At 35.6% G+C, this 13,886-nt stretch overlaps 1 protein-coding gene and 1 long non-coding RNA gene across 16 annotated transcripts; one reads left to right on the forward strand and one right to left on the reverse strand.

The window, feature by feature from the left end:
- Window positions 1–1,048: 1,048 nt before the first annotated feature.
- Window positions 1,049–5,339, reverse strand: LOC112165877. Of its 15 annotated transcripts, none has more exons than XR_002923033.2 (13): window positions 5,173–5,338; window positions 4,958–5,042; window positions 4,708–4,800; window positions 4,512–4,599; window positions 4,359–4,423; window positions 4,073–4,154; window positions 3,850–3,950; window positions 3,469–3,547; window positions 2,927–2,972; window positions 2,295–2,333; window positions 1,833–1,882; window positions 1,478–1,732; window positions 1,049–1,392 (listed from the first exon to the last, which is right to left on the reverse strand). It is a non-coding gene; the product is annotated as an uncharacterized LOC112165877 (long non-coding RNA). The 15 variants fall into 15 exon arrangements; XR_002923035.2 differs by having other exon boundaries at window positions 1,833–1,890; XR_002923032.2 differs by having other exon boundaries at window positions 1,478–1,882; window positions 2,295–2,403; window positions 5,173–5,339.
- Window positions 5,340–9,393: 4,054 nt separating this feature from the next.
- On the forward strand, window positions 9,394–13,003 carry LOC112165964 (apoptosis-inducing factor homolog B). The gene is made up of 5 exons (XM_024302690.2): window positions 9,394–9,554; window positions 9,688–9,840; window positions 10,793–11,049; window positions 11,337–11,794; window positions 12,474–13,003. The coding sequence occupies exons 2-5, from the start codon at window positions 9,728–9,730 to the stop codon at window positions 12,735–12,737; spliced, it is 1,092 nt and encodes a 363-aa protein (XP_024158458.1). The 5' UTR covers window positions 9,394–9,554; window positions 9,688–9,727; the 3' UTR covers window positions 12,738–13,003.
- Window positions 13,004–13,886: the final 883 nt, after the last annotated feature.

Below are 13,886 nucleotides of genomic sequence, written 5' to 3' on the forward strand. Positions count from 1 at the left end.
AGATGAGCCTACGAGCATTTAAGATAATGCTACTTGTTTTGAATAAAGAAGCAAATGCTACATCAAAAGCGACAACACCAACCATAACCAGCAATAACAGACTCTCCTCAAGATCAAAGTGAACTAGGTTCGATCTGAGGACAGTGTGGCAGACTTTCTCACTAAGTCATTGCCTAAATTCCACTTTCGAGAGACATGTTGGTAGCATCTTTTGGGGAAGTTATCCGAACTCCCATGACCGTTGTCATCAGGGGGAGATGCAGACATCAGGGGGAGATGTCTACATGTATGGTCTTGAAACGTGAAGGGTGTGTTGTGCTCTTTTTCCCCTTTGATTGAAGTTATTTTTGTCCCACAAGGTTTTTGTTACTTAACAAGGTTTTTCATGAGGCAACGAGAAAAGCACCATGTTTGGGCGACACAAGGGAGAGTGTTCAAGTAAATCCAGAATATGTGTCTGGCCCAAACTCGAGGTTACTTGCTCTAGTTGAAATAAGGTTTATATTAGAGATATTCTCGGAGAATCTTAGGAGATATCCAATCAATGTACGATTATGTTTCCATGTACAACTCTATCTCTATGCTTGTAATCCTTTATATAAAGAGGCCCCTATTATTAATGAAAGTACGACTCAATTCTCTCCCAATTCAGTTTTCCTTAAATAAGAATGATAATTTCTGTTTGACTTACCCATTTGTTTTATCCTCCACAGGTAAATTCAACTGATTTTGGTAAATGCACAAGTTGTGTGTTAGTCCAACCACATGTAATCTCTCTCAATGAAAAGTGTGATTGGAGATTAAATTTCTCACTGTTCTTTTACTATTGCGTCAAATAACCAAATTCTCCTGTCACTTATTTCTCTTAATTTGTTTAAGATGATCTATTTTTATGGATGTTACCATACGGCTTTTAACCAAATAATCTTCTGATGTGATCAGACCGACCCTATACTCTCTTATAGTAGGAACTAGAATAGGTGCCCGCACTTTGCTGCGGGTTTTCAGACTCTGCAAGTTTTGAAAGACAGAGAATTTAGTTCACATATATATAAAACAGCTTCTCAAAAATACATTGATTCATGCTTCATATCAGGAGCTAACATTACCATTAATATAGGTGTTTTGGTAATGTTGAAATATATATTACAAATGCTGTTAAAACAGCTTCTCCAAAATACAGTGATCTACTTATAGGCTAACCTAGTGACTATATCAAAAGTGACATCAGTTACTGAGAGCTTGTTAGCCTAGTGATGATTAGCTGTGGAGGTTGTCCAAAAAGTTGTTGCCTCCATTTCTATTTACACAAAAAGTGACATGATAGTTCACTCCATTTTTTCCTTGTTCATAGTGTTTGTGGATGATGTTGCTGATTCAGTACTTCCTTCCCTGTTATTGTAAAAGTAAAAAGTTGTAGAAGAAGTCAAAGAAATGATAGGTAAACAAATGAAATTGACATGCATGTAGTTGTTACCTGCGGAGCTTTTTGTCTGGATTGGCAGCAAATAGTTGTCTTCTTCCTTTATCGACGGATCTTTTTTTGTCATAAAGTGGATGAGCTGGTGTGCTGGCACTTGGTTGATTCTTTGTGCTTGGAAAGACACCTTTCACTATGAAGTCATTTGCCTCACTGATTTGGATTTGGAAAATGTGAATTTGCCTTTTTGTTTGCAATATTTCTTGTGGCAATGTTTCCTGTGGAGCATAAGGGTACTTGTCTATGAGTTCTCTGCAAGTTATTCCAAACAACTGTTCAGCTGGTTTTCCTTTAAGCTTGACTGTGGCTTCACTGTTTGGATCTTCAATTCAAATTCATCCATCAAACTTACAAAGTAATATCTGAAATTGAAGTTGTTGTTCAAGCTCTCTGTATGCTAATCTGCAATGCTAAAAAACAACACTTTAAATAAACAACTAATTCACTCTTTCTTTCATTGCTTCCTACTGCTAGCACTTTAACATATATTTTCAAACACATTAACCAAGCATACATTTAATCACAATTAATTAAACACCAATTATAAACTGCAACCAACCCACTCGAAGTAAAGAATCGATCTAATAAACAAATAAATAGTTCTGCATAAAGATGAAGCATAGAATATAGCATGTGGTATGCAAACAAAAATAAACAAAACAATTGAAACGTAATCACATACTTTGCTGGAATGACATAATCTCAATAATGCTATGGTCTTTTTTTTTTTTTTTTTTTTACAAAAACAGTGAACTTGAATTTATTTGACAACATAGGAAAGAACAAATGGTAACCAATAAGTAAAAGGAACTACCTTGCTTCTAAGGTTCTGGTGCAGCAAGCTATATGCAACCTATTTCATGAATGTCAGATTTCTTGTTCAGAAAATTGCACAGAAGTTTCTACATATTTCATGAATGCAGCTAAAATAAAAGTCAATTAGTCCGTTGGACTACACAACAAACAGATATGTAAATATAAGGACTGTTAGGAAGAAGAAAACTTGACTGATATACATGGGACATAATATGCTTCAATAAAGCAAAGGAAAGCTATAAATGAATATTTGTTATGAAATTGAGAATGTCAAAAACATAACCAAATAGAAAGCGATTTAAAGTGTCCAAATAAAACTTTCTTTTGATTTTTTTCCAATAAACCAATTTTTCTTATACAGGATAAAATACTAAAAATGCAAGAAGCAGTGAGTTCTTTTTTCAATAATCTCATATTTTCTTTTAAATGGAAAATTTAAAAAAAGGCCATAAATATGAATGACTTCACAGACTTCTTTTGTCAAATTCCAAGGCCTGGAGATTGCTCTCAATCTCTCAGAGTTTAGCCAAAAGGGTTAATAGAAATAACTTGACAGATGCAATTCCTAATGTTGTTTACAGTACAAAGTTGTTTTACAAAAATTCCAAAGTGGCTTTCATCAAAACATACCTGGAAGCGGACACCTGGGAAGTTGAGCTACTTTAAAACTTCAAGCCTAAAAAGAAAGAAGCAGTAAATAAGTTCCGAAAAAAAAAAAACAACTTCAAACATCATTTCAAGTGAAAAGTAAATCATCTTGGAGTGTCCAACCACAATTTTCTGCATTGACAGCAAGTCATAACATTATCTTTATAAACACAACTGTTGTCAAGCATGCAACAAAACATTAAAACTACCAAAACGGTCCAGGAAATTTACACTGCCGATACATAATGATACAATGCATATTTCTTGAATATGATCAAAAAGATAAAAACTATCTCGTGCTGCCTTCAAGCAAAGAATAGTACATTCAGTAAACACAGTCTAATCGAAAACCAAACTTCCTTTGAATTAAAAACACTATATTTACTCAACAAAATCCAATTATACCATAAAAAGAATTAGACTTTGATGATGGAAAACAAAAGCTACCAGTATGAAAAAAATTGATGGATATGTAATTAATATAGATGACATAAATATGAAAAACAGAGGAATATAGTTATTACCTGATCTTGAAAGATAGGATAGGTGGCAAGAGGGAGAAGTTCTCGTTTCTGATCTCTTCTGATATTCTGCTAACAGACCCTGCAGTGGGAATTGTTTTGATCATACTGATATGACTCCAATTATGAATGCAGCAAAGCAGGAAAAGACATGCACTTTTACAGTTTAGCTTCTTTGAAAAGCCATGATTCCTAGTTTCTACTAATGTCTGATTATATATTATTAAACTGTTAGGCGATTTTCAGATTACAAATTTCTTGTTTCCATAGAAATAATGATCAGTGATGATCAGATCATTGATTAATGACCATAAAATATTGTAAAATAATCTGTCTACATAGAAAGTAAAAAAAGGAAGAAATAACAATCATGACAAACCATACCTCAAGAGAAAGGCAACTGCATCAAGGAAGCAAAGAACAACAATCCAAAAATCAGAGAACAGAGCAATACCACCACTTCTCGTTTTTGTTTGTTCAAATCCCTACCAAATGTAAACAATATTACTTTCCTACAATAAAAAAGAAAAAACTGAAAGATAAACCATAGAATCTCAGATTAAAAAAAAAAAAAACAAAAACAAAACCAACAAATCATATCAAATACCTTCCACTTCTTTTCTTTCAAGCAAACAAAAGCTTCTCTCTTCTTCCTTCTCCTTCTTTCAAGCAAGAAGGATTCCTCTCCTCTGTGTTTGACAAATAACAAAACTTATAAAAAAACTATCAAAACAAATTAAACCTTTGATCCATAATTAAACTTCACAATCTCAAGATTATGAACAAATCGAAATAAACCCATCAAAACAATCATTGCTAATTAATAATAAACCCATATAGATCTTTCTGACAAAAACCAAAAATAAAAAATAATAATAATAAAAAAATCTGACCTAAAGGCGTATTCTTTGTAGAGCCTCCAAAGAATATCTCTATCCCCAAAAAGATATGATCCAGCCTAAACAATAAACGATTACCTCACAAATCAATTGATTTATTCACAAACCAAATTAATTAAATTAGTCCAAAATCAATAGCTCACTCACCCGTTAATCTTTCACTGTCAATTCTTCTTTCATTTCGTCCACAAACACACTGCCTCTCCTACCCCAAATCAATCACACACGGAAGAATCTGTCACGAAAACATCAAATTAGACACACACCAAACAGTATCTCACAAAAACCCAACAAATAAGCGTCGAACTGAACAACTATACACAAAACAACAATATGCAGATACCTGTAGATCCGAAAAGACCACCCAAGAATGAACACAGAAAGAAACATAGAAGATCACGCTAATCACCCTAATACCTCATCATCCCTCTCCTTCCTAAGAACAAACCAAAACATAGAGCTCTTCAGAAAAACCAAAACGCCAAATCAATTGGATGTAGAGACCCAACATGCAGAATCAAAATCAATAGCCTAACGGAAAAAGGAACCAAATAAAAATACGAACTTTCACAGTCAGAAATTTCGATACCCACCCTTCACTCATGTAGAAACTCCTCTCCCGTTTCCTCCAAAATCACCCTCCTTCTCTTCACCCAAATCAGCCACACACCCAAGAATCTGTCACAAAGACACTACATCAGACGTATACCCAACAATCTTTCACACAAACCCAACAAATAAGTACCAAATCGACCAAACATGAATAAAACAATAACATGCAGAACCCAGCACCCCAACAACTACATACCTCCAGATGCGCAGACGACAGCCTACAACGAAGAGAGAAACAGAGAGAGAATGCTCGCGTCAATCACCCAAAGAGCCAAACATAGTATCATAATTAAGCGGATCACCCAAGAACGCAGAGGCGAAACTAAAACGAAGAGAGAAGATCGCGTTTGTGACCCCCAAAACACCTTTTATACCTAGGACAAACATGAGATCGCAATTAAACAAAGAATGAAGGGCATAACTGTCTTTTCACATAACCGGCTCGGCTCGAGCCGGCACTGTTACTAAGCCGATGAACAGTTAACTGAGAATTAGTATATAGTAAATTTTGGCTTTTAAGAAGCTTCATCTTTGATGGTTGGAGGGACTTGAAGAAAAACATCCATGAAAAGCATTTTTCCTTTATGTGTTATTTGATCAATTAAGTTGGCATGCACCCACATTTACAAGCTATCATTGTTGTAATTACTGAGTTGATAATCACTTCAAGTTATAGAAGAATTTATTGGTATACTGGATGTCTACTTTTTTGGCTTCTTTTTTTCTAATAGTGTAGTTTGTATATGTGAGTGAAGGTTCGACACAGATTTGTAGTTTACTGAAAAACATTATAGTCCACCTGAAACAAAATATTTCAAGGAGGGATTTTTAGAACTAATTTGTAAGTACAAATAGTTTTAGGTCTATGTAGGCGCTAAAAATAGCAAAGGAAAGGCATTTTGCACGTACAATTTGTCCTTTTTTTTTTCTTTAAACAAAATTCGCAAGCCCGAGCGAGGCCCATATTTTTATTTTTTGAGACTATTTTTTCCTCTTTCCCTATGTCACATAGAGATAAAGTAGGAAAGAGAGTGAGGTCACCAGAGAGTTTACAGGAACCTCGCCGGAGGTCGTCAAACCCTTTCCGGAGATCTTGCTAGTCGTCGGAGGTCATTGGAGGTCCACCGAGAGGTCATTGGAGATCTCATAAAAGTTTTAGGAGGTTTATTTACCCCCAATAAAAGCTGTTATTGCCCCATAGTAAATTTTTTATTAAGTTTTATTGCTCCCCAATAACCCCCCAATAAATTTTTTATTGAGGGTCAATAATCAGTGAAAAATGAAGATGTTCTTAATTTTGAAAGTTTTAAGAGTTTATTAAGCCCCAATAAAAGTTAAATTTTATTGCCCCTGCAATAAAAGTTTTATTGCCCCTGCAATAAAAGTTTTATTGCCCCTGCAATAAAAGTTTTATTGGGGTCATTAAACTTTTTATTAGGGGCAGTAAAAGTTTATTGAAGGGCAAATCAATACAAATTTGGGCATTAGGAAGAGGGACTAATCTTCTTAAAATTAGACAAATAAAACTTTGATTGAGAAAGAAGATGAGATTTTTTTTTGAAAAGTGAATTCATTGAAATTTTAACAATTACAATCGTTTAGAATGGCATCCCGAAAAATCTTGGGAGCAGACACAAGCCACAAATGACTTAAAGCTAGAATAAACCAGAAGGTGTACTAGACCAACAAGTTATTCATGTACAATAAAATACTGCTCTGAATCACTTATAGAGGAACTAGCAAACAATTGAGGGTAAATTCCCAGTCTCCTCAAGATGATTACCAACAATGAGACCATTGCCACGACCTTGGGATTTGGAGACGAAACGTTCAGAATCTGCAATCCGGGTATACAAGAGATCAATAGACCAATCAAAACTATATTCGTCCCAGCACTAGTAGCATTGTTCGCCAGGCATGCAATTGTGGTACTCACAGCAATATTATATTGAGATTTCTTATAGAATGTAGAGATGAGCAATCCACCTGCACATAAACACGGTACACCCGAAATAATACGGATAACACAATTGATCAAGCAGATATCCAAAATACCTCCTGGGTCCTAAATCCTTGGAGAACTCAAGCCCAAATGGACTCCACAATAGACCCAGAGGCAGCCCAGCCATATCACCCAGTTTTCTGATCTGGACACCCAAACGCTAGGCACCCAGACATGAGTTACTGCCATCATCACCTCCGACGTCGACCAAATAGCCGTCATCAGAAATGTTGCCGCCATCAAAGACGTCGCCGCTGTCAGACGCTTCGCCACCATCAGAGGTTGCAGCGCCAGCAGAAACAAAGAACCCCTCACTACAATGACCCACCATTGGATTCGCTATCCTTCAGGCCAGATCCGATTCCACCAACCTCCTCACACAACACCGATCAGCCTTGGCTTCCTCGCCACCTGTGATCTTGCTTGACGTTGGTCTCGGTGTCCAGGCACCGCTGCGTGCCTTTGACGGCGCTACCAAAATGCTGATGGGGAGAATACCCTAGCAGAGCATTTTCTATGTTTTTAACATTGAGAAAGAAGATGAGATTACATCAATTCAAAACTTTTTATTAGAGTCAATAAATTTTTTATATGGGGCAATAAGATCAATAAATTTGGGCATTGGAAAGAGGGACTAATCCGCTTAAAATTAAACAAATAAAATTTTAATTGAGAAATAAAATGAGAAGATTACATCAATTCAAAACCAAAATTGTTTACGATCAGTAATAAGGACCATTAATATACACAGTAATACATATGTTCACAATCACAGTAAACACTACTGCTTTGAATTAGAATCACAGATAAGGACGAGACACATACAAAACAACCTCCATTAGTGGACTAGACCTTTTGAATTTAACCTTTTACCGAATGCATGACCCACCTACACTGAAGAAGCTAAACAACCCTTGTGACTAACAAAGCCAAAACTCTATTTTGGTGGAAGAACCCAAAAACCAAAGGGACCTCCATTTAAAATAAAAAATAAAAAAGTATAATAATCTAGTTCGTTGCCCATCCATAAAAGTCTAACAAAACCAATACAAAACAAAACAAATCTCATCTAATTAATTAACCATGATAAAGCAGAGGAGCCAAGTGAGAAAGGGAATGCGGTGGATGAAGTTACAGAGTTGATGAGGCAGCTGAATCAATGTAGTTGGGGTCATGTCAGTCGGGATTGCACTTAGGTAGCACATAGGATTGTAAGAGAAGCTCTTAAACTTGATCATCTTATGCTATATTTAAAGTTAGGGCCTCCATGGCTTCATCATTGTATTGAGATGCAAAATTCTGATAATTAGTATTGTTGTGTGTGTGGTGCTCTTTCCGCGTCTCTTTGAAAAATGTTTTGATGAGGCCACTAGATACCCATTCTCGTTGGGTTTCTGTTGAATTAATGAGATGCATCTTTAACAAAAACAAAAGGTACTTAAAAGATATGAAAGTATGAACGGAATGGTGACATGTGAAAGAGGTTAATAGTTGGTCGATGAGCAGCACGTCAGACATACTTAAAAAATGTATTTAGTTTGTCCTTATTTGTAACAACAAAAGTCGTTAATAGTTTAGAACAAAAACTTGTAGAGTTCTAAGTATTTTTAAAAAGGGTATTGTTATTAACAGATCTTAAATATCTATTTACACACCTTTTTTCATTTTTTATTTTTCAATTCACATTTATTTTAGTAAAATGTCTTAACTAACCTTCTTTGCAATTTCCCTTCCTATTCTCTAATATAAATTCAACTGTCCCGTTTTATCTTTGCACCAAAATCATACAATTCCATACGATATGAAATGTTATCACACTTGTTCATTTTTGTTTTTGGTCACTCACTCGTTCATTTTTTATTCTAGCCTAGACATTTTGCTTCAACAAATTTCGATCAATTATTTTCTAAATCTATGTCTTCAAGTTGAACCTCAACATCCATTAGTGCTTCTTGTTGTATGTCAACAAATTCATTATCTTCGTTAACCAATCCACGATTTAGAAAAAATTGATCGAATTTTGTTGAAGCAAAATAATTAAAGTAGAATAAAAAATGAACGATTGATTGACCAAAAACAAAAAATGAACAAGTGTGATAACATTGTATGTCTTCTGAATTTGAAGGATTTTGGTGTGAAGATAGAATAGGGCAATTGAATTTGTATTATCATATACAAAAAAAAAAAATTTGCAAAAGAAGGTTAGTTAAGACATTTTACCAACATAAATGTGAATTTAAAGAATAAAAATGAGAAGGATTGTGTGAATAGAGATTTAAGGTGTGTTAATAACAACACCCTTATAAAAAACTGTCCAGATATTTAGGGTCTGTAAATTACCAACTTCAGTTGCATCACAGGTCGAAATTACTTGCCTAATCTTATATTAGGGGCAATAAGTTAGACAAAACAAACCCCAGAAAATATCTTTGTTTTGCGTCTGAAAAGTAAAAACTACAGAGTCATGAAATATCTGTGTAGCGTGGCCTCTCTGCATTTCATTTTCACGACTTTATAAGCGCACTAGCTGTGACTCGGTCTCGCCGGAGACGGAATCTTCTGCTTCCCAGGACTCGGTCCGTACTAAACCCACCTAATCTTCTTCTTCTTCTTCTTTTTCTCTTCTGCTGGGTCAACCTAGCTGTTCAATTATTGACCTACATTTCATTTCTTCATATTAAATGCGTGATGGGTTTTGCCAATAAATAGGACCAGAAGAAGTGGTCGATTTTGATAAGAAGAAACAGAGATGGAGTTGGGTGGTGGAGAGAGAAAACGAGTGGTGGTGATCGGAGGCGGCGTTGCTGGCTCGCTTCTCGCAAAAAATCTGCAATTCAGCGCTGATTTCACCCTCATTGATCAGTAAGCTGAATGCTCTTTTGTTTGAATGATTGGAAAATTGAATCTAGCAGTTCAGTTACGAAATATATCGTACTCTGTCTTAGATTTTCTCGTTCTGATTCTGTTGTTTCGATTGCTCGCCCAATTTGGTATGAAGAATTATGTTTGGGTTGCCTGATATGGTCTGATATGTCTTCATATATACAAAGATTCTCTTAGAACTAGACAATACCCATCTCCAGTTTGCGTTGATACGAAACTACTGTTGGTCCTTGACACCCAGAAGTTTCTAGGACTCAGTAGATTGAAATTAATAGTGGGGACAGCTATTTTGTTTTCGGGTGCTTGGTTACTAGATTGGAGGTTGTTTATAATTTCCTTCAGATAATTTTGTCCTATAGTGATGTTTGGTGGGGTTCTATGATCACTGCATAGAAAATTTGCTACTTTTTATTCATTTATTTCATAGGGTGGGAGGGATTTAGCTAACTTCGGTTAAGAATTAATTCGTTTCATGTATAGTTTATCATCTTCAAGACTTGATTTGGACATTGTTCACTTGAAGTATATGTATCATCTACTGAAACCAGTTAAACCCGTTGTCTAGAATAATCTGGATTTGATGATTCCCCGACTGGTTTCTTTGAAGACCTTTGCTTATATGATATTCCATCAGTTTGAGGATGGTCATTAACTTAAAAAAATTTGATGATCGATATGTACTCTCTTTCGGTTATAGGAATTTGCATGAAGCATATGTGATATTAGGTAATTATCTTTTATGGGATCATATCTCACTTTATTTGGCTAGGTCTGTTCTCTCTGTAAATTTCATTCTTCACCTCAATTAAAGCATAATTAATAATACTGAAATGCTGAGGATCATGGTCATCATATATGCCAGTTGGTATAACTTTAAATGCGTAGAACTATCATGATCTCTTGTTCTAAGTGGAAACGAATTTGAACTCAGGAAGGAATATTTTGAGATTCCATGGGCAAGCTTGAGGACCATGGTGGAGCCATCATTTGGGGAGAGATCTGTGATCAACCATAGAGATTACCTCACAAATGGCCAAATTATTACATCTGGAGCAATCAATATCACTGACACTGAAGTATTGACGGGAGAAGGCCGTCTAATTCCCTATGACTACCTTGTCATTGCCACTGGCCATGCAGATTCTGTTCCTAAAAATAAGACTGGGAGGCTTAAGGAATACCAAGAAGGTAAGACTGCATGGCAGTCTTGACTTCCTTTCTTTTGTCTTTTCATTTTTATGAACTGCCAAACTGACAACTAAGAAGGCAGTTCGCAAATCTTTCAAAGGGTTTGTCAATATGTCAAATGTAGCATTCAAATTAGATTTTGAAACATAAAACTTTACTAGCATTAGAAGATTTCCCAAGAATCACAATATAAGAGCTGCCTACTAGGAATAATCAAATTTAGTGCATATCATTGTACTGTTCTTTTGTAACTGTGATTGAATCAACATTAATCTCTCCATTGGCAGATTATCAGAAGATAAGATCAGCTAATTCCATTTTGATTGTTGGAGGAGGACCTACTGGTGTAGAGCTTGCTGGAGAAATTGCTACTGACTTCCCAGATAAGAAAATCACTCTGGTTCATACTGGTTCAAGGTTGTTGGAATTTATTGGACCAAAAGCTGCAAACAAGACTCTTAATTGGTTGCAGTCAAGGAATGTTGAAGTGATACTGGAGCAATCAGTCAGTTTAAACACAATCTCCGAGTCACCTGGAAGCAAAACATATCAGACTTCAGAAGGACAAACGTTTCATGCAGATTGTCATTTTCTATGCACAGGGAAACGTGTGGGTTCAGCTTGGCTCAAAGAAACAGTTTTGAAGAGTAGCTTGGATGAATTTGGGAGATTAATAGTTGATGAGAATTTGAGAGTCAAAGGGAGAAAAAACATCTTTGCAGTTGGAGACATTACTAATATTAAAGTAAGTCAATCTGCAACCTAGTTATCTTCTTTAGTTGCTCTGATTGTTTTATTCCATAATTCTAGGTTTAAAGCACTCAATCAGTAGAACAGCACTCTGTATAACTCAGAGTTCAACAGAAAAACTTGTGTAGATTTTATCTGCAGCACCATTTAAATGTGATGCGAGTTTACGATTGAGATATATGTTAATAGAATGATGCTAACTTGCTCCTTGTTATTTATAAGTTTCGAATAGTGTTGAGGCTTGTGTTCTTTTGGTTTATGTATCATTATGTTTTTCATTGTAATATATATGAATTCATGAGTTCATGCCGTTCCTGCTTTGTTTTTGTAAATTCTTACTGCAAACATCATCTATAGCTGGCTTCAGACCATATCAGATTTTAAGACCTTTCTGGTAGGAAATGTTCTGTATTCAATCTACAAAATTAGAACAGTAAGTGCCACTCCACTAGAAGAAAAGGAAGGGTTAGATATATATTCAATCTCAATCAGTAGTATGCTTAATGATGCTGTGTGATTATAGTTAGGTAATCTTGTATTCTCGAGACCAAAGAAGAGGAAATGAAACGGCTTGATGTGCTTTAGTTATATGGATCTTTGATTAGTACGTGAAGCACTATGTGCTCTTTGAATGCAAGTCTAATGCATTTTTCATGTGAAATCCCATACCACAGGAAATTAAGCAAGGGTATTTGGCACAAAAACAGGCTTTGGTGGCTGCAAAGAACATAAAGCTCTTGCTTGCAGGAGGAAGAGAGAGTAAAATGGCAACTTACGAAGCTCATTCGGTGCTAGCACTTGTTTCACTTGGAAGGAAACATGGCCTTGCACAGTTCCCATACACTACTTGTATTGGACGCCTTCCTGGACTGATCAAATCTAAAGATCTTTTTGTGGGGAAGACAAGGAAGCAGCTGGGGCTACTGCCGCAAGATTAATTTGGTTAAGTACATATATGGGCAGCATACATAACGAGGGATGTATATAGAACTGAATCGTTATTGTTCTATAATAGTTTTGATCCGGATCAGTTGGTTTGTTATTTGTTACGAGTCTTTATGTGACAGTATTTAAGGGTGGAAAAATTTGAACCTGTGAGGATTTGTTATTTGTTACCGAGTACTGGTAGGCCAAAGACATTTGGGTCAGATTATTATGTCCTCATAATTATGTAATATGTGGAAAGTGCTCGAGTTGAAGGAGTTTATGTGGGTAACGTAGTGTACCATGCCTCAATTGGTGAACAGAAGGCATAAACAATTGAGAAATTCATGCTTGATATGATTAATTGATTATCAAAAACAATTTCAGACCAAAAACCAAAAATGAGGATAAGAAAATAAACGTGCTCAATATTAAGTACGGTGTACTCGTGCTTGAGGAGAAAGAAATAGACAGTCGGTCATGATAGTGTAACTTTCAGTTGTGTTGTGCTCTGTATAACAGTATGACTCAAGATTTCAACAGCTGAAAAATTGGAGTGTAGCCTTTGCTCTGCGTCACCATCTAAATGTAACCTGAGTTTACACTTAAGATAGATGTTAACAGAATGACTCTGTCTTGCTCTTTGTTATTAATTTAACATAAGTGAGTTCAGATACTGTTGAGGCAGAGTTGTTGGAAAAAATTCTAGAAAGCAAGGTTAAAATTGCTGAATTATCTTATGATGCCCAGATTCTAGAACAGAAACATATCAAGAGGATGTGGACGTCTTTGTATAAATGGAAGACTGAGATGTTTCGAGAGAATATTGAATAGGAAGGAAAATATCAGATTCCCTATTCAGATCTTAAATACGACGAAAACGACACAAATCATGAAGCTGCCGATAGTGGTCCAGGCTCATCAGCTACCTTTATTGAGGAAGAACTTCACAATATTACTAACATGATGGAGAAGTGAGTAGTTGCTGACGCAACAAGACGAATGACTTTACTTTTTTCAAAAAGTCAAGTTTAGTTTTTTTTGGTTGCCAAAAAGTAGATTCCTCTTGTACTCTACTTTCCTTTTCTTTTAAGATGTTTTGAATTCCATTTTGAGGTTCGCTCCCTATATAAAGAGCTGTAAACTTCCTTAGTAATGCATCA

The sequence above is a fragment of the Rosa chinensis genome, chromosome 5 (genome assembly GCF_002994745.2).
Source record: "Rosa chinensis cultivar Old Blush chromosome 5, RchiOBHm-V2, whole genome shotgun sequence".
Taxonomy (NCBI): Eukaryota; Viridiplantae; Streptophyta; class Magnoliopsida; order Rosales; family Rosaceae; genus Rosa; species Rosa chinensis.

Coding starts and splice junctions, on each gene's coding strand:
- LOC112165964 (XM_024302690.2), top strand. CDS start 9,728: ATGGAGTTGGGTGGTGGAGAGAGAAAACGAGTGGTGGTGATCGGAGGC. Junction 9,841..10,792: donor GATTTCACCCTCATTGATCA/GTAAGCTGAATG, acceptor ATTTGAACTCAG/GAAGGAATATTTTGAGATTC. Junction 11,050..11,336: donor GCTTAAGGAATACCAAGAAG/GTAAGACTGCAT, acceptor CTCCATTGGCAG/ATTATCAGAAGATAAGATCA.